At 42.7% G+C, this 18,387-nt stretch overlaps 1 protein-coding gene across 4 annotated transcripts in view; it reads right to left on the bottom strand.

Moving 5' to 3' along the window:
- Positions 1 to 819: 819 nt before the first annotated feature.
- kif13ba (kinesin family member 13Ba) overlaps positions 820 to 18,387 on the bottom strand; it is a 49,034-nt gene continuing 31,466 nt past the window's right edge. For 2 of the 4 annotated variants that reach the window (XM_073464941.1, XM_073464940.1), the window contains exons 11-39: positions 17,972 to 18,083; positions 17,621 to 17,833; positions 17,417 to 17,527; positions 17,086 to 17,220; positions 16,643 to 16,773; positions 16,404 to 16,490; positions 15,863 to 16,053; positions 15,498 to 15,777; positions 15,167 to 15,329; positions 14,885 to 15,040; positions 14,594 to 14,743; positions 14,093 to 14,218; positions 13,461 to 13,634; positions 13,162 to 13,319; positions 12,912 to 13,044; positions 12,607 to 12,762; positions 12,381 to 12,480; positions 12,160 to 12,286; positions 11,970 to 12,025; positions 11,757 to 11,881; positions 11,393 to 11,668; positions 11,147 to 11,299; positions 10,905 to 10,982; positions 10,757 to 10,807; positions 10,403 to 10,559; positions 9,422 to 9,552; positions 9,172 to 9,231; positions 8,207 to 8,786; positions 820 to 7,332 (exon numbers count right to left, since the gene is read on the bottom strand). In XM_073464941.1, the coding sequence (XP_073321042.1) occupies positions 7,127 to 7,332; positions 8,207 to 8,786; positions 9,172 to 9,231; positions 9,422 to 9,552; positions 10,403 to 10,559; positions 10,757 to 10,807; positions 10,905 to 10,982; positions 11,147 to 11,299; positions 11,393 to 11,668; positions 11,757 to 11,881; positions 11,970 to 12,025; positions 12,160 to 12,286; positions 12,381 to 12,480; positions 12,607 to 12,762; positions 12,912 to 13,044; positions 13,162 to 13,319; positions 13,461 to 13,634; positions 14,093 to 14,218; positions 14,594 to 14,743; positions 14,885 to 15,040; positions 15,167 to 15,329; positions 15,498 to 15,777; positions 15,863 to 16,053; positions 16,404 to 16,490; positions 16,643 to 16,773; positions 17,086 to 17,220; positions 17,417 to 17,527; positions 17,621 to 17,833; positions 17,972 to 18,083 (4,576 nt within the window). In that variant the 3' untranslated portion in view covers positions 820 to 7,126. The remainder of the gene's footprint in view (positions 7,333 to 8,206; positions 8,787 to 9,171; positions 9,232 to 9,421; positions 9,553 to 10,402; positions 10,560 to 10,756; positions 10,808 to 10,904; positions 10,983 to 11,146; positions 11,300 to 11,392; positions 11,669 to 11,756; positions 11,882 to 11,969; positions 12,026 to 12,159; positions 12,287 to 12,380; positions 12,481 to 12,606; positions 12,763 to 12,911; positions 13,045 to 13,161; positions 13,320 to 13,460; positions 13,635 to 14,092; positions 14,219 to 14,593; positions 14,744 to 14,884; positions 15,041 to 15,166; positions 15,330 to 15,497; positions 15,778 to 15,862; positions 16,054 to 16,403; positions 16,491 to 16,642; positions 16,774 to 17,085; positions 17,221 to 17,416; positions 17,528 to 17,620; positions 17,834 to 17,971; positions 18,084 to 18,387) is intronic. The other 2 variants (XM_073464942.1, XM_073464943.1) reach the window with 2 other exon arrangements.

The following is an 18,387-nucleotide window of genomic DNA, read 5'->3' as shown; positions in this document are numbered from 1 at the left end:
ACAGGTTTCAACTTTGGCATTGACCCTTATGTGTCCATCAGCTGTTGAGGCTTGGACCCTGAAAACTTGGTTTTAGATCATAAGCTTTTTTTTTTTCTCAAACATTACATTTTACACAGCTAAATAAGCAACAATCAAAGTAAAATTTTTTGAACATCCTTTGAGTAAACACTCAAAAACTCTGCTTCATCAGGACTATATGTGTGACTGGAAGGTTTGTATAAAGTGCCAAAGAGTCATATTACCCAAAAGTAAAGATATTGTGTTTAAATATTACTTTGGTAAAAGTGAAAGTCACCCATATGAATAGTACTTGAGTAAAATTCATAAAGTATCTGATATTGAATAAACTTCAGTAATTTTCTGGCAATGAAAGTACTTAAGTATCAAAAGTACAAGCAGAAGTAAGTTATACATATATTGATATGTGTATACACTGTTTACTGAGGGTCGACTGAGTGCCCTTTGGGTTGTGGACGTCATCTTGAGCTTTGGGAAGCTGATCAACATTTTTCAAATTTTTCTGACTGTTTATCGACCAAACAACTAATCGATCAATCAAGTAAATACTCGACAAAGAAAATAATCCTTAGATGTTCTAGAAAAAGTTAGTAGGTGGACCTTGAGTTGGGAATGACTAGTTCATAGAGAAATGTGTTTAAAAGGTATAATACAGTACCAAATGGCAAATACAGTAGCAGCTCTCATCAGTTCCCAGTTTTTGGTCCTGCGATCGTTGCACCATGTGCTGCGTCAGTGTCCACTTCTTTAAACATTAGATCAGACTATAACTAATGTACAAATAAAGAACAGATACTGTCAATCTTCCTCTTTTTATTTTTCCTTACCAGATTACTGTTCAGATGATAAAAAATGAAAATTATAAATGTATTATAATACATGTTTATTCTTTGGATTGCAGCATAGAATTACATAAAACAATTAAATTAATCAAAACCCAAACTTGTGCTCAGATCTTTCTTTTTATAAGTCTTAATATGCGCATATATACACATACATACATACATAGAACAACCACTCCAACGGTGCACTCACACATACAAATGAGACATCAAGACCAACCCGCTCCACAGAATCAACAGTAGCAACAAACGGAACTGATAATGATTAGTCAGGATGATATAGTAATACTGTTGACTGGGCCGAGGCTGCATTAAACCCACGTTGGATTATTAAAGTTTTCTTCAGCTAAATGTGTGAAAGCTTACAGGGACTGGAGGGGCTTTTTTTTGCAGGAGTAACGAGGTTTTACTAAAACTCCCTGACTTAGCAAGCACCAAGCCCTCTCCTGAAGCTCCTAGTAGCCTTCTATTATTACACAGCTCAGTTAAACATGGCTGCTGGTACCTTGGAAATGTTAATGCAACATTGTATTGATACCAACTGCCTTTAAAATGCACCAAGAGGAGAAGTTGTATCAGAGTCTTCCTGGAAAAACAGACCTTTTTTTTTTTTTGCAAAAAAATTGCAATGCAGCTTTGTTGCATCACCTGACAGCCAAGTATTGCTTGTTTGTGTGGTTTATCCAACGTTTGAGAACAAGCAGAAAGTGAACCGGGTACAGCCAGCTCACTCATGAAGCAGGTACACAAGGCCTCAGGGAAGAAGTTGGCAGAACACTCTGGACAGGCGAGACAGAGGTAGTAAAAAAGGTGAAAACTTGTGTTTTAGCGCCTGGAAAATACAAACAAATCAAGCTCATTACTTTTCTGACTTTTTTTTTTTTTTTTTAAACAGAACACAACCTCAGATCTCTGCCTGGTAGCGATAATCCCAGGTAGGCAGAAGCTGTCAGGCATGCTGCTGTAGGGCAGTGGTGCGGTGTAAATTCACTGATTTATTCATCTTTTTTTTCTGGTTGTGTATAAAATTCCCTGTGTGGAAGTCAGCTTTTCTGACTGAGGTGTGACAACAGCCACCAGGGGGCGACACAACAGCCTTCATACAGGTTCAATCTTTATCTAAAAATCCCTCTGATGTCTGTGACCACTCGATGTTGTTAGAAGACGAACTTTTTTTTAAATCGTAAACCAGGGTACTCCTATGGTTTTGGAATGACTCTCTTCAATAGCACACTGAGGGTTTATATAGTACAGCATGTTTAGTTAGAGAGCTGGGATTGTTCCTGCTAAAACCAGTCTGGCTCCAGATTGAAGGCCACGTTACGGCAGGGGAGACATGATGCTCCGGACCAGTGATCCCATAGTTAGCATGGAGCTACAGGAAATGCAACAAAGATATGGGACTAATTCTGAGCCAAACAAAAGCACTTAAGAAAATTAAACGGTAAAAATAAGAAACATTCTGAGGGGCTGAAGACTCGTACGGATCAATATGCCGTCTGAAGATTGGACACAAATCACATCAATAAGAATTGAACAGAATGTGGTTCTTGTGGTTGATACAGTCACATAAATAACACTGCTGGCAGAGAAATAAAACATTAAATCCATTCTGAGCAAAACACTTATTACTAATGCTACTTTCCTCTTTTTACAGTTCCTTAGTTCCTTAGTGAAATGTTGGATCATGTGCATGAAGCAAGCCGTGAGCTCTATTTTTCTATGTAATGTCAGCGTCACACCACGTCTGTTAAACTAATGCTTAATGGGGAGGATGTGAGCTGGAAGAAAAGACAAAGTCACTTATTACCACAATGTTTGAGGCGTAGCTCTGCTGTCATGTAAAATAAGAGCTCCCAATTTAAGTAATTTTCTTCTTTTTACTTGAAATGTAGTTGAGCAGTGAGTGAAGGAATATAGCTGAAAAATATTGCTCCAAAAACCTCTTAAATACTGACTTGAAAGCAGAAAATTAAGACAATTTCAGTACAATTTGAAGAACAACTGCAAACTTGAGAGCACTGAATATAAAAAAAAAAGTATTTTCTGTCTTCCTACATATACAAGTGTTCCAGACATGAACTCTTCGATTCCCTCTGGAGACTTCTGTGCAAATGAACTGAAGCGTGTGTGGAAGATATATGGTCATGTGATTTCTGAGGCACAATAACATAAAAGGACATCCAGAAGCCTGAAGTGATCTCAAACCCCTTTAACGGTGCCCCGAGCACAGACCAGGACGGGCAAGAACAGCAGCCGCACAGACTGAATTGAAATGTATCGTGAGAGCAGGAGGGTTAATGTTTGTCGCTCTCAGCTCAAGTCCAAAGTACAATAAGTAAAGTGGCAGCTGGTGCTCATTTCCCATCTTGGAAAGAACTCTTGACACGACTTAGTCAAAGCCACACCCACCCAACATTCATATACACACACACACACACACACACACGAGAAAACCTTCCTTCATTACCACATAACTGTTATGAACCACAATATTAAAACAACCAAGAGTCCAACCTACGAGCCACTTCACAACTTGCCAACCAATAACAAAGCAGACAGCCACCTATATAAGCCACCTATATAACCAATCAAATGGCTTTAAGGCCAGATAATAAATACACAGATAATAACTCCACTGTGGTGATAAATTGCCTTCAGCTCCAACATTATGGTTTCCTCCTCCGCTTTAAAAAAAAAAGATGGAACGATTTCTCATCCAGAAAATATTCCAACTGTCACTCCCACTTCTTCTTCTTCAAGGCTCACATGACAAAGTGCCTTATTTTTAGGAATTGTACTGCTTCATATTAAAAATATATTGGCCACCGAACCAACGCGCTGACTTTCTCTGTCTGGGATTAAAAAACAAACTATTCAATTCCAATCTACAGTTAGAGATAGAGTGTGTTAGATAAATCAACTGATCCATTTACAGGTAAATTTACAATGCTAATAGCAGCAATTTTCATGGAATCATTTGTGCAATATTTATTCAAATAAAAAGGCGCTATCGATTTTCATGCGATAAATGCATGTGTACAAGCATTTAAATATAAATAGTAAAGTCACGCCTCTAAAATTAAGAAGACGCATGATAAAATGAATGGAGAAACATATTGTATCAGAAAGATAATAGTGTTTGGAGATACCGAGTGCGTTTACATACACACGGTATTCCAAATAATGTATTCATAAGCATGCATGGTCAAATCATCTCATCAGAAATCTGTACAGATTCCTCAGTATACATGGATAAACTGAATGTCACCATAGAAACAGCTTACAGGCTGCAGAACCTGCCTCAGTGAACAATAACATCATCATTGTCATCATCATCAGGATATGACAAATAGCCTAGCTGTTTGTAAAACAGACATGATACTTTTCCATCATGCTCCATCAGCACATGACTCTTGCTCACTTGGTGAGACAACATCACTCCAACTCAGGACAACTCAAACACTTTATACTGACCTCAGTCTAGTTTATTTATGAATTGATGGGGCACTCCCGTGATTAAGTATACTGAATTAAGTGATGATGTGAGAGACCAAGTTAAAACCAAGTTAAAGCAGCAGAGCCTGAGATATCCTGATTTTAGTGTGTATGAATATGGGTCAAGCTCTAAAAACACTAAAGCCTTCATCTCCCACAATTCAACTCTAATTTCTTGTGTTAGATTATCTCCATGGCCAGTTTGTAACACAGGCTTCCTGTCCTATTTTTTGTAGTCTCCATGTAGTAACCCTGTGGGGCTTTTCCATACAAATGTGCTGGCTTGACTCGACTCTATTTGACTTGGCACATTAGCCCATCGCGGCAGGATTTGCATTCCAATTACACAGGGTTACATGCCTAAAGGTGTATCTTTAACTGATGAAGCTCTTGTCTTAAGTAATCGTCAAAGGAGCGGCTGTAAATACTCCTTCTCCCAGCAGCATTATCAAAGAATAGCTGCTCCGCTAAATTGGTAATAAACCCAATTAATTTCCTACAAAGTCTTTGCTGGACAGCTTAGGTTGTTATTGTTTTTCACCTTGTCACGGTTTGGCTGCTGTCACAAAAAATGTCACCACAGCCTGCTCTAAGGCAGGGTGGGCCCATCTTACAGTGGTAATGGAGAAGTACATTGGCACAGCCAAAAGTGCCAGTGGAAAAGCCCCACTGGGGACATCATCAGGGTTCATTTCCAGGAGCTCCCTCCAGAGTTACAGACAACATTATATAACCGTTTTCACATGCTGAGTAGTACTCCTTATGTCTAGTAAACTGAATTTCATGTTTAAAATTGGTGGAGTGCCCCTTTAGCTTAAGGAAAACCACTGAGAACACACGTGTCCTGTCCACATTCACAACAGTGCGGTGGTGTACTGACAATGCTTTCCCATTAATTCGTACACATAGAGAAAGGTCACTGTAGAGTGTTCAGTCCCTCTGGAATGTGATGTTCAATAAAAACTAATTTAAAAAATCCCAAAGTCTGCCACATCATCTTGTATGAGACATGCCAGTAATGTTCCATCAGTCAGAACTACTTTCCCAAAACGTACAGCTCGTTCTCCCAGATGTGTCCGTCGTACAGAAGAAACGATAAAAACTCTTTTACAACTGATCAAATGCAGAGAGGCAAATCGATTTCCTTCTCAAGCGTAAAACACCAAACAGAATATCTGCGTGTCCATCTCACTTTCTTTTCATCAACACATACACATGCAAATTTCCCACCAGCACAACACCAAAGTACTACTCTACACAGCACCCCCTAGTGGCTGCCAGCTGTCAGCCACAGAGGATAAACAGAACAGAAATCCAGACGGCCCACTCAAAATGGAGAATACACTCTGGTTTAAGGTCATCAAGAACTTTCCACATGACTAGTTGGTTCGAGGAATCTGTTCACGCTCGTCTACCTCTCACTGTGCCATGACCACAGACACGTTCTGCTCACATACTGATGCTTTTTATCTAACGTCTCCAGTGCAAAATCGACTTTTAAAGCCTCCCAGTACACACAACTTGCTCCCGTAGTGGCTTTGTCCAACAAGGACACGACTTTTCCTGCTTTACACATATAATCTTCAACATCAAAATGACAACATGAGCTCATCTGTGCACACATGACAACACTGTACAACATTTACAAACACACACGCACACAAAACACATACACCCCTCCTTGTCTTTTTCCTTCTGCAGTCCCTGAGATCACCTCACACTTAACTCAAGGCATTCTCTTCAACGCAAACACAGCCGACAGAAATTAAATATACAGACAAACAAATGCAAACCAAGCCATGGTGAAGGCACATTCTGGGAGGATCTATGTTCAAAAGAAAAGAGAAGGAGTCCAGGACGAGGAGACGTGTCTCAAACAATGAGTCAAAGTGTCTGCAGACAGAGAGTTCAGGGAGTTGCAGCCAGAGCACGGGATTCTGGGAGTCTCAGGACTGTCTGGTAGACAACATCATATCCAGGGATGCAAACACATCACAGGTGAAAATCACTGCACGCCTGGCATAGCCTTATGTCTCGATAACCCCAAATGAAAAATAAAAAATCTAATATGACCTTTCTTTTTCCTTATTCACGAGAGCACAAAGTGAGACATAAACAGAGTAAGAAATGCCCATACAGTATATTTTGATATTTCAAGCTATGATACTAAGAATAACTAATTATTATGAATGCCAAAAAAGAAAAAAAGGTGGCAAATCAATAAACTGGATAAGATGAAAGCTTTTCATTTTTTCCTCATTCTTTTTTTCTGCACTCTAAAATGAAGTTTTAAATATTTTCTATATAAGTGATTCCTGCCTATATAGTGACTAGTTTGCATCCCTGTATATCAGTTCAGAAAGCGTCTCTAGCAAATCATCCAGTCTGCAGCTTCCGATCCAGACCCCCTCAGAGCTCCGACACTCCAAACACGACTAAGTCTGCACTGACTTCTATTCATCCTCAGCAGTCTTCCCACTGACCGCCACTCATTCAGCATCATTTTCCCACATGATAAATAGTCCTTCCATGGACTTCTATATACTCTGCATAGTCTTTCAACAACTTCTCTTCTCTTCATTGTCTTTATCTATTTTAACCATTCCCTGTGAATGGATGTAGTGAATGTATTTTCAGACTATAGTAGGCAGTATGTCAGTTCTGATGTGAGAGCCTGTTGCATAGCTGGGAGGAGAAGAAGAGGAAGAGGTGGAGTTGTTCTGTGGGGAGTTCATCTCTCCCATCCAGCTCCTGGTTTCCCTGTCTCAACTGCTCCAGGATTTGCGGTTCTCCCCCCGGCGGGCAACAATGGCTTCTCCTCGCAGGACAGGGACATGTGCGGGAGCTGAGAACTCTCCCGTGCGCCGACTGGTTCGATCACGGTAGGACAGCCGGTCTGGGCGAACCAGCACCCCGTAACCTGGTTTACAGTGGAAGTACCGATGACCTCCGACTGAACCGTCATTTTTACCTGGAGGAGAAAATAAATAAGGTCGTCAACACCAATCAGAAGTCATTCAGCACTATATTGGTCAGATTCAACAATAAAGGCAGCGTATTTACAGGGGAGTCAATTGACCATATTCACAGGACAGCAATTTTTCCTCTAATGTCACGCTCGCAGTGCAAAGCTCAAATGACGTGTTCCAGGTTGAATTGTGGGTTTGGACAGCCCTCAGCACTCACACCAGACCGGTGAAGTCCAGATATTTGGATGCAGCTGTAGGGAATCTGACACATCATTATCATTTTATTGCTTCCTTGGTGACCGGCGACTGGAGGGAAATTGGGCCTTACTTTCAAGTAAAACAACATATTTCATAACCCATTAGCTAATGTTAGCATTCGGTTTGTTACATCCAGTGTGTTTTACTTCCAGGCTCGAACGGGTCCAAGATATGCGTTAACATTTGAGATTTAATTTACGCCTTTTCTATTGTATTGTGCATCGTTATCAAATGGTAATAATGTTAGCTACAAGGTGGTTGACTGCCAACGTTAGCAGTTGTTTTTCAGTGGCTAATCACATGGGAAGCTTTGAAATCATAACAATTTATCAGGTTAGGTATGTTTATATGACTTGCAACCTGGAGCATAGCAGTACATTTGACTTTCCCGCCTGCAGTATGTCAGAGTAAAATGGCCGCCTTTTGAATGTGGTCTATTACGGCTTTAGTGAAATTCAGCATTCAGAAATTAGACTATTAAAAAGTACTACACCACACTGTATATGCAGTATGTTATGGTTATTGTTTAAATCAACTGTTTTTTACTCTGATGCTTGAAGTGGTTTCTCATGTATTTGTGTCATTTGGGTGAACTGACCCTTTTTACTGTGCACCTACCTACAGGGGTGTCCAGCTCCACCCCCACCCACACACCCTCAGCAAACTGCGTTGTTCCCACGTAGCGCACTGTCCCGGCCTTATTGCTTCCTACTGTAACATATGCGCCTTCTGTCAGCCAATCAGGCAGTACGCCATCATGGCTTCGCTCTTCATCGTCCACTAAGATCTCCAGCCTCTCAAAGCCTTCTCCTGAGTTGACTAGCTTGTGTTCAGAGAAGGAGTTTTCCGTTGTGACGTTGTTGTGATTGGCTGAGCTGTGGGGAGCGGGTGAAGAGATGACAACGGCCATCTTGGTGCAACACTGAGAAGAAGAGGTCACAACATCGTTCCTGTCAGCACCCTGCTGCTGGGTGTTTGTGGGTAACGTAGTCTCAGAGGCCAGGAGGGAGGAAGACGAGGATGAGGTTTGGAGGACGTCAGACAAGGTTACTGTAGAAACACTAGTGGAGAAGTAGCCGCTTGATGACTGGCTGAGGGGGCTGAGGGGGGTAGTGTCATGCGGGTCATGCACAGGAAGAGGAGGGACTTCTGGGAACTCTGCCCGTTTGTCTTTAGTTGGGGGCCGTAGAATAGCAGTCTACAGGAAGCCAAGGGTTGCCACAGGAACGTGGGAACAGGCGAGAGCATGCAGACAAGTAAAACAACAAAACAATAATCAGCAATAGTAGTCAACTTCCCCAAAAATATTACAATTGGACCAATCATTTGTTAGATAGTCTAGGGTTGGTTACATGCAGCATGAAGACATATTGAAGGACCATTTGCATCATCTGCTAATGTTGTCCTCTGACATTTGCAGCCACATAATGGTCAACTGCACAAATAACACAGTCACCCTTTGGGCTTAGATATAAATACATGAAAAGGTCTCAAAAACCTATATATTGTACGTATATAATTATGTTAATGCACTTTACAGAAAATGACTTCTAAGGAGAAAGTGGACAGGGGCACAATCTCACCGTCTCAGTCTTGACTCGGCTTTCGTCCCCTCCTGATGTCACGATGCGAGGAACATGCTGCTGAGTAATGACAAATAAGGTCATGACAAGGAAACTAGAATACTCGCCTCATCGACAGAGCTCTTAATGTACTAGTTGAACCTGTCTAGCATAATTTACTACTGTTAGATGACTAAATCCCACCCTGCTCAACAGTCACAGTGTTAGTTTTCTGAGCTGTACTGCGCTCTACTTCATTGTCTCTGCTGACCTGCTGGTTGTGTGGCGAAGGTCTCAGCTCCTTCTTCTCGTCTCGTGCTGGAAACAGAGACTTGAGCAGTTTGGGCATCTGAGGAACCAGCGCCTTAACTGAAAGATAAGAGGCAGCAAGTCCTGAACGACCTGGGGGAGGGGGTGGAGAGGCAAGAGAGGAGGAGAAGGAGGAGGAGGCAGAAGGAGTAGGAGGCAGAAGGGAAGAAGGAAGCAAGGAAAGATGAGCAGGTGTGGGAGGTAGAGGAGGTGTAAAAGATTAAGACAGTTGAAAGCGAGTCCCGGAAATGGCAAAAACCCCAACAGTGATAGACTGGCAGAAGAAGGCATCAGCCAGCCATTAGACACACTGACACACAGATGGTTGATTTAGCCATCACAATGTGATTTAAAAACATTCTAATCACTGGAGTGTGAAACACAAATTGATTTGAAAACCGATTAATTCTGTTCATTTTGTGAACAAATTAATCACAGTAACATGAATTCTGACATGGGCAAGAAACTTAGAGACAGAAATATTTAGATCAAGCAGGCTGATTGACTAGACACTGAAAAGCTTTAGGAGTGAATATGAGGAGAGAGAAGTTCACACTCGTTAGACAAAAGCAGGTTACAGAAATGGATTTGAGCGACACCACAAAGAGCAGTCAAGAAGAAAGACATTATGCGTCACTTTTGCTGGGAAGGAAATAGATGGAGTGGAGACCAATATAAACAATGCCACATGAGATCGTGTAGTGACAACATTAAACAGAAGGAGAAGAGATGGAAAGAGAAGTGAAGCAAAGCAAGGAGTCTGTCAAAGTATTACTGAGATCAGCATAAAGTAGAAATGGATAAACCCATATGAGAAGAAGTAGAAGAGGATGAAAGAACTGGTGGAGAGTGAGAGTTAGAGGTATGGAGGAAAAGTGACAAGGCATTTATGGTAGAGAAGAGAGGAGGAAAAAGGCAGAGGGGGGAAAGGGAGGAGGTTTACCTTGCTCTGGTTCCTGGTCCCGGGGGGGTGTCATGCCAAAGGGAGTCGGGGATGAAGAAGGGGAGGTCGAGTAGGTGGAGGGGGAAGAGGCAGGCCGGGGGAGGGTGCGGTGAAACTGAGAAGGCATGAAGATATCCTGCTGACTCTCCCATCGACCCTGAGAAACAGACAGCAGAAAGATGATAGGACATTCGTGTCAAATTTTCACATTTGCTACCTTAAACACTAAATGGAAGATACATAGGTCTTGTTGGTTCACTGGATCAACAATGAATCACAACATATTTGAACTCATCATTAGGCCAGCGGTTGCTGAAGTTAACATGTTAAGTAGGAAGCAATGGTGTGTGTTACCTTATCATCTAGCAGGCAAGTTGTGGACAGGTCTTGTCTACTTCCAGACAGCTGAGGATGGAAGAACAGAGAGAAAGTATATGAAGAGAAATCATATTATATTGTAGCATACTGTTCAGTAAAATAGCACTGTATTTGTTTTTTTTACCCTGTGGACTGAAGGAGAACTTAAGCTCCGTCTACTGCTCCTCCCTCTGCTTGTCAGTTGCTCCTTCACTGCCACTTCCTGTAACACACAGGACATTTCTCATTTTTAGATAGCAAAAAATGTAAGTTGTATTAAGTAAAAACAGGAAAACAAATCACAACTTTGATAAGTTTAATATTTTGACAAGTCATGCTTTGTGTGTTAAAACTTCCCATCGACCCAAAAACTGTTCATATCTTTACCTGTCTGAGTCTATCCAGAGTCAGGATGTTCTCCAGACTGAGAACACTGCGGAGGTATTTCTCAATTGCAGCCTCGTCATCAGCTGACTGGCTGTTGGGTGCGTTGGCAGCGAGCCGGGCAAGCATCTCCCTGTCCTCTGAACCTGGGGCATCCTGATGGGACATAAACGATGTGTTTAACAAACTACCCTGCTTAGGTATTCTTCTACAAAACACAACATTTCTGACATTTTCCTCTTGTCTTACCCCAGGGATGTTGGAGACCACCTCGAAGGTGACCCCACAGCCAGGTATGGTGCTGCGGGTGGACATCCTTTTGAGAAAGTTGTGGGCAAAACCCTGGCGGCCTGGGTTTACATTGACGCAGATCCTCTTTCTCAGGACCAGCTGCATATCTGCGGGGTGGCTGAGCTGAACCACAACTCGAATCGTCAGATATACCCGCTGCTCCGGCCACGCTCCCCCACGACTTAGCTGGGGACACTCATGGACAGTAGAGTCCCATGATACCTCTGCTTTCACCTGCATAGTTGGACAAACAGAACCAATAAATAAAACGGTTCCTGGAATGGACTCTTCAGAAATATACCTCTTGCAGGGCCACCCTCACCTCTCCATCGTGGTGTTTGACGATCTGTAGGTCAAAGAAGTCATCCTCATCCTCTCCGCTCAGGGTGGCGTCCCAACCTCCAGCCTCAGGAACCTCAAACTGGTCTTGAGAGCTGAGATCATCGGCTGAGAAAACCAAAAGAAAACAACGTAAATCAGACCGCAAGTGGAAAACGTTAGCAAGCATTAATCATTCAGCAATGAACTGACATACGTTTGAGGTTCAGAAAGACAACAGGAATATGTGTCTCCATGCCTGGCAGAGGAACCCTGTCAACAAACATGCAATATACACTGATTAACATATGTACACTTGTCTGTAATGGTAAGTTGAGGTAATCACAAAAAATATTAAGTAAATCAGACTGGAGACAATCACGCACACTTCCTGCCATGTGTCATACCATTCAGCAGGAGCTCCAGGAATGCCACTGCCAGCAGAGGGCACCATGACAGCATTTCTCTCCTCTGTCAGAGTCAAACGCCACTCCAACAGCTGGGCCTCCCTCTCCATGTCATCCTCTGTCTTTTCTGTGTACACAACAACACTCAAACATTAAACACTTCCCTACAGCAACAACCCTGAGGTATAGGAACAGTGTTCAGATTTTGCATAGTGTATTACCTGCTTTGCTGACCAGGCTCTGCAGGTGCTGGTCGAGGTATTCCTGTCTCTTGGTGAGAGCAGCTAACCACTGGCCCCGCAAACGTTCCAGGTCTCTTTCCTATACAACAAACCAGTCAATTACTAGTCTTCAGTTCCCCTGTTAATAACGTAAGATGGAATGTCAATTACTGCTTATTGAAATAGGCTAACTGATTATAGACTGAGAAGTATTAAACTGGTCTACCTGATAACTGTCCATCTCATCTCCTTCCTGGTTTCCTGTGGTGTTTCTGATCTCCACACAACCCACTGACACTGCCAGCAGAATTTCTGCTATAAGAGGCATGGTGCCCGAGTCCTGAACTGACCGCACTTCCACCTGGATTCTTCTCGACTGGCCCTGGAGATGAGGAGGTGCAGCAAGAGACATGTGTTTAGAAGACAGGATATTAGTTTGAAAATAATTAGAATATTCAAAAGCTGGCTTTTTAAGCTGAAGTTTGCTGCTGTCACCAGGTTGACTGTGGTTGTGTTTGGGCTTACTCCTACCTGCCGAAGCTGGAAGATTCCCCCTGTCCGGACATCTCTAGCAGGAATCACTTCCACCGGGACAAAGTCTCCATTCTCATTTATCTCCAGGATTTGAATCCACAGCTCCAGGCGACGTGTTACCTCACTCCACCTACAATAAAACCACATTAGCGGCACACCTGGGCAACACTGGTGCACTGGGTTTTTTCTATCAGTTATTGGAAAGCTCAGACAAGTTTAGGAGTCAGAGATGACTGTCTGTCTCTACCTGTCTCGTAATGTGCGTGTCTTGGCCTGGATGATGCTGAGATCCCACAGGGCGGGGTTTCTTCCTGTATCAGCCTGTCTGTGTCCATAAACCTCGATGGCAACTGCCCCTTCAGTCAGGTATTCGATGAAATCCTCTGATACTGACACTGCCAGCTCCTACAGGGGCAAAGAAAGACCAGTCTTGTAACCAATAATTTAGAACTGAATATACATTTTTGCTTTCCTACCCCCTACAGTGTTCATTAAAACATTAAATCTGGACTTTATTGTAGTCCCCCTCCCCCTCCCAGGCTTCACCTTGCAGCTGTCAAACACCACCATGCAGTGTGGGTCCTTGGTGCTGGGTGACGAGGACGATGGGTCTACTTCAGGAGCCACGATGATGGGCTCAGGCTGGTCCCAGAATGCATACTGACAGAAGACGAAGTTGGAAAGGTACTGGGGAAGACCAGTAGCCTGCAGGATCTTAATCTGCAGAGGACACACAGGTCAAAAGTTGTTTCAAGATTAAAACACATCTTCTCCAAAATGCAACCTCTTCTTCTTTTGGCTGCTCCCCGTTAACGGTTGCCAAAGTGGATCCTCTGTTTCCATCCCAGTGGCAAACCAGCCCTGCCCAACCTGGCATGGAACTCTGCATGAGTTGACAAGGATCAGTCAGTCTAATAAAACAGCCGCAACTAATTACTATGATTTCCTTCATGAATGTGGATTTATTGCAAGACTGTTGTATTAGACTGCACTAGTTTTAATTTAGTGTTCCTAATAAACAGGCAACTGATTTTATACTGGAAATTCAAGTAGACTAAACACACTTAAGGCTTCTTTATCTATAAAACTAAGCTCCTAAAGTGATTTCAAAGTACTGACAGAACCAGGTCTGAATAACAGAGATAATGTACTTATCTCTGATGATTTGTCCATCTTACCATACAGACCAGTTTACGATCCTGGATTTCATTGTCTTGGTTGTTGTCTGATTCATCTCCTCCAGCCATGTTGTCCTCCAATCCCCCTCCAACCCTCACCACCTCCACATGAAGACGCCCTGTCACCTAAACACAGGCGGGAGAGTGAAAACATTAAAAACCCCAACCATACCTCGAAAATGTGTCTGAACATCCAGCTGAAATTTCCTTTTTACATCTTTGAGTATTTTGCAACCACACTTGCAATATGGTTATCATTTGTGTATCACGTGAATATGATCCAGGATTGCATAAAAACTATTCTCTTTGAGAGTCACTCTGAATGAGTGCCACACAGTTTTTTACTAAAATGTAAAGTCTCAATGGAAGCAACTGCTGAAATTAAAAAAATACAGCAGAAACTACACTGAAGAATCCATGTTGAGAGACTCTAATGAAAGTTTTGAAAAACACATGTAGGAATTGAATTAATCATTAACCAACAAATGTGTGACTACCCACCTCTCCCTTTTGGTTGATGATGGGAACAGCATACTGCAGCTTGACGTCGTAGAAGAGACAGGAAAGGAAGACATTGGCGACGCCAATCAGACTGTGGTTTTCCTGCTCGTCAAAGAACGGGTCTGCTCGGCGGAAATATGAGCGCATCACCTGGAGGAGAACATGGAATACAACTTTATTTCACTGAGATGCAAGTAGGTCTCAACAGTGCTCATCTTTTATGATTCCATAACTGACCACAGGGTATGTCCTCATTTCTTATTAGAATGCAAATTTGTCACGCTAACTCACTGGGTTGTCCTGGTGATGGACATGGTATTCCTGCCACTCCTGGTACAGCTCTCTCATGTCGACCAGACGATTCTCCATCTTCTCAAGACTCCAGATCTGCTTGCCTCGACATCGACGTCGAACCTGAATTGCTGGTTCACTGAGCACAGCATCCCTCTACACACACACACACAAAAACAGACACACACACACACGGATATTTAGAGAATTGGCTGTGCTAAAAACAGAACACGGCACATCTGTGCATGACTGTCTAGGTTTGTGAATGTATGTCTGAGAGACCTTGCGGTTTGCGTTGAGGTTGTCTGATGGGATCTGCAAAGTGACTTTGTACTCTGTGTGTCGCTCCAGCTCCTCTGCAATGAAACAAGCTTCTTGCACCAGGAGGTTTGCCCTCACTATCTGCTCCCTCAGTCGCCGCAGACTCCTCACCAACACCGCCTCCCTGAGGGATGGGGGAGGTGGTAACAAAGAAGGAACGAAGAGGAGGATATATAAGGAAAAGGTGTTCAACTTGCATTCATATTCAAATGGACGTACAATAGATGAAACTAAAAACTAATTCAGTAATTAAGTGTGCATTTCTATTCTTGGTACACACAGGCACTCCCACCTTTCCTCATTCCACTGCCTCAGTCTGCTCTGAGCACTGGTCGAATGACTCATCCCTCCCATACTGAGTCTCTCCAGGCTGCGGTAGTGAGACTGCTGTCCCGAACCCTGCTGGCCAGATGCCGGCCCTCCAGTCGAGCCCGTGGACAGACGGTCTGGGTTCAGCTTCTTGCGGAGCTGCTGGAGTTCCTGCTCGTACATTTGTCTCTGTCGTTCCAGAGCGGAGCGCTTCTCCTCTTCATGCTGCCTCTCCAGAGACTGGAGGACTGCTTGCATTGGGTCTGATAGGACAAAGCATAGTCAGAGAACTTAACTAACTTTTTAATGTGCCGTCTGTGCAGAATATAGATATTAACACCTCCTTACCATTATTGCCCAGGGCCTTCATCATGACCTCTGTCTGAGCAAACTCATAGGAGAAGCTGACCTCACTGGACACTTCACTGGCTGTGTCACCATCTGCATCCAGCTGCTCACTGCTGCCACTGTTCCTCATCACTCCTCCCTCGCCCTCTTCATCCTCAGCTCCCCGAGAACGCCTCTTAGGCAGGTTGATCCTGCAGGTAAGATGTTCAGTTTTTAATGAAATCTTTGGTATCAACTGGTTTTCTTAGATACAAATGATCAGTGATCAGGTAATATTTTAATAATTCCCTCTGGGAACTATTACAGATCACATTTGAGATTGGATGCATTTCAATGAAAACAAAAACAAATTGCTAAAATGTATATAAAAAAATCTAAAAAGATATACATTTACTAAAAGCGTGCAACACTCATATACAATTACATAATCAATTATTATGTATGGAAATATTGTGCAACATTTTATGATATGAAAAAGTATGAAAAAAACAGTACAAAACAGCAAACAAGATACAAATGTTAGGAGCTTGTGTAAAATTACCTAAAGAAGTGGTTGTTTCCCCAGAGGATTCGGTCACCATGGTGAAGCTGCAGACCACTCGTTACTGGAGAGCCATTAACACATGTCCTGTAAAACAAGAAAGACAGCAGTGATATTAAAACTGATATAACGACATCTCCTGTGGTAAAACAACTCTACCACTGTAGGTGCCTTGCCTATGCTCTGCATGTTCTCATTACTCAGTCTGGACTTCTGGTCTGTGATGTGGTTGTGCTTACCGAGCGTTGCGGTGGGGGGTGAGGACGACGGCAGCCTCTGTCGTAATATCGATGACACAGTGCTCAGCCTGGATACCCATCCCGCACAGCTGGATGTCCTGAGAGTCAGCTGAGCCCACCTTTGTGTGTTCCTGAGACACAACATTCAAGATATTACGAGTTGTTGTCAGCTGAGAGTGGACTAAAGCCTACAAGTGTGTAAAGTGGATACATTTCTGTTATAATTGCAATCATAACCAAGAAGAACTTTATTTGCCCCGGTCACAACTGTCTTGATATGACCTCATCTTTGATCTAGACCATTAAACACCAACTTTTCGGTGTTTGCTTTTGTGTTTTCAGATTAGGTAGATCAGTATGTGTGTGTGTGTGTGTGTGTGTGTGTGTGTGTGTGTGTGTGTGTGTGTGTGTGTGTGTGTGTGTGTGTGTGTGTGTGTGTGTACCTTCAGGTAATACACCAGAAGTTCATTGAGGGCAGGATCGGCGTTAAGGTTGACAAGAAAACTCTTATCATCCCCAACTTTAATCCCTGAGGACTGGAGAGAAATACCCAGACTCTCTAACTGCTTCTGACGCTCCTACAAACACGTGACAGAAATCAGATTAACACAATATAATCCAACATGTAAAATTTATGATCAGGAGGAGTTTTACCAAATGTAGAAAAAACAAAACCAAACACGGAGAGATTTGTTACAGAAGCCCAGTTTGATTAATAATTATAGATGCATACATATATAATTTAATAACTTTCACAACTCTCGTGTGTATTACCTGTGCAACCTCCTCAGTTTTGCGAAGCTTCTCCTCCCAGGTGATGGTCATCTCCTGAATCAACTTTTCTGACTCTTCCAGACGGTCTTTCAGCTCAGGAGCCTTCAAAGACTGGAAAAAAAACAAAAAACAAAACAGCAGCTGAGATTAAGGAAAAGCAGCAATTTCCAAATCCTAATTTCTAATATCTCGAAGATATCTCACCTCTGCCTGAGTCAGTTGATCTCGAAGTTTCTCTACTTCCTCTCTGAGCTCCCTGATGATGCGAGCGTTGGGGTCTTCGTTAACAACAGCATGGTTCACAATGTTCTTTGCTCTGTCTGCATATCGTAGTGTTGACAGTGTCTCTTCATAGTTGTCTGCTGCTGGACTCACAGTAGCAACCATTGCTGTGCGACTGTTGCCACCCAGACAGTCCTGGAGAAAGATGCAAGAAATTCAGAGAGAAGGAGAGAGACAGAGAGAGAAAATATGAGAGACGATCAAAACAGAAGTTCTCTTCTTATAAAAAACTAAACAAAACAAAAAACAAGCACTGGATATGTATGTATGTACCTTCAGCAGCCATGTCAGAACAGAATCTCTGTAAGGAACAAACTTGTTTTTGTTCTTGGCAGTTCCCTGTTCAGCTAGTGCTGAGATCACCAGGCCCAGAGTAGTGAGAGACCTGGCAAACACACAAAAACACCAGGGTCAACGGACTTCTATTTTACTTCATGTATCTGCTGAAGGGTTGGTATCACTATGTCCCTGTTCCTTTGTTGTGTACATCTCTCTTTGTGTTGGGATGCTTCAAATCAAGCGTCTTTCAGAGCTTTTACCAGCAAATTCATTCATTCATTGTATTATACTAAGCTTTAGGTGTGTAGGGTGGCACCAAATTCACAAAAATCAAACCTAAAACAGGGTATATGCTATTAACAGCTATAAGTGCAAGTGACAAAAAGTGAGTCTCAAGAATGATATGACAA

Source organism: Pagrus major, chromosome 4 (assembly GCF_040436345.1).
Source record: "Pagrus major chromosome 4, Pma_NU_1.0".
Lineage (NCBI taxonomy): Eukaryota > Metazoa > Chordata > Actinopteri > Spariformes > Sparidae > Pagrus > Pagrus major.
This window is presented reverse-complemented; position numbering and strand designations above follow the sequence as displayed.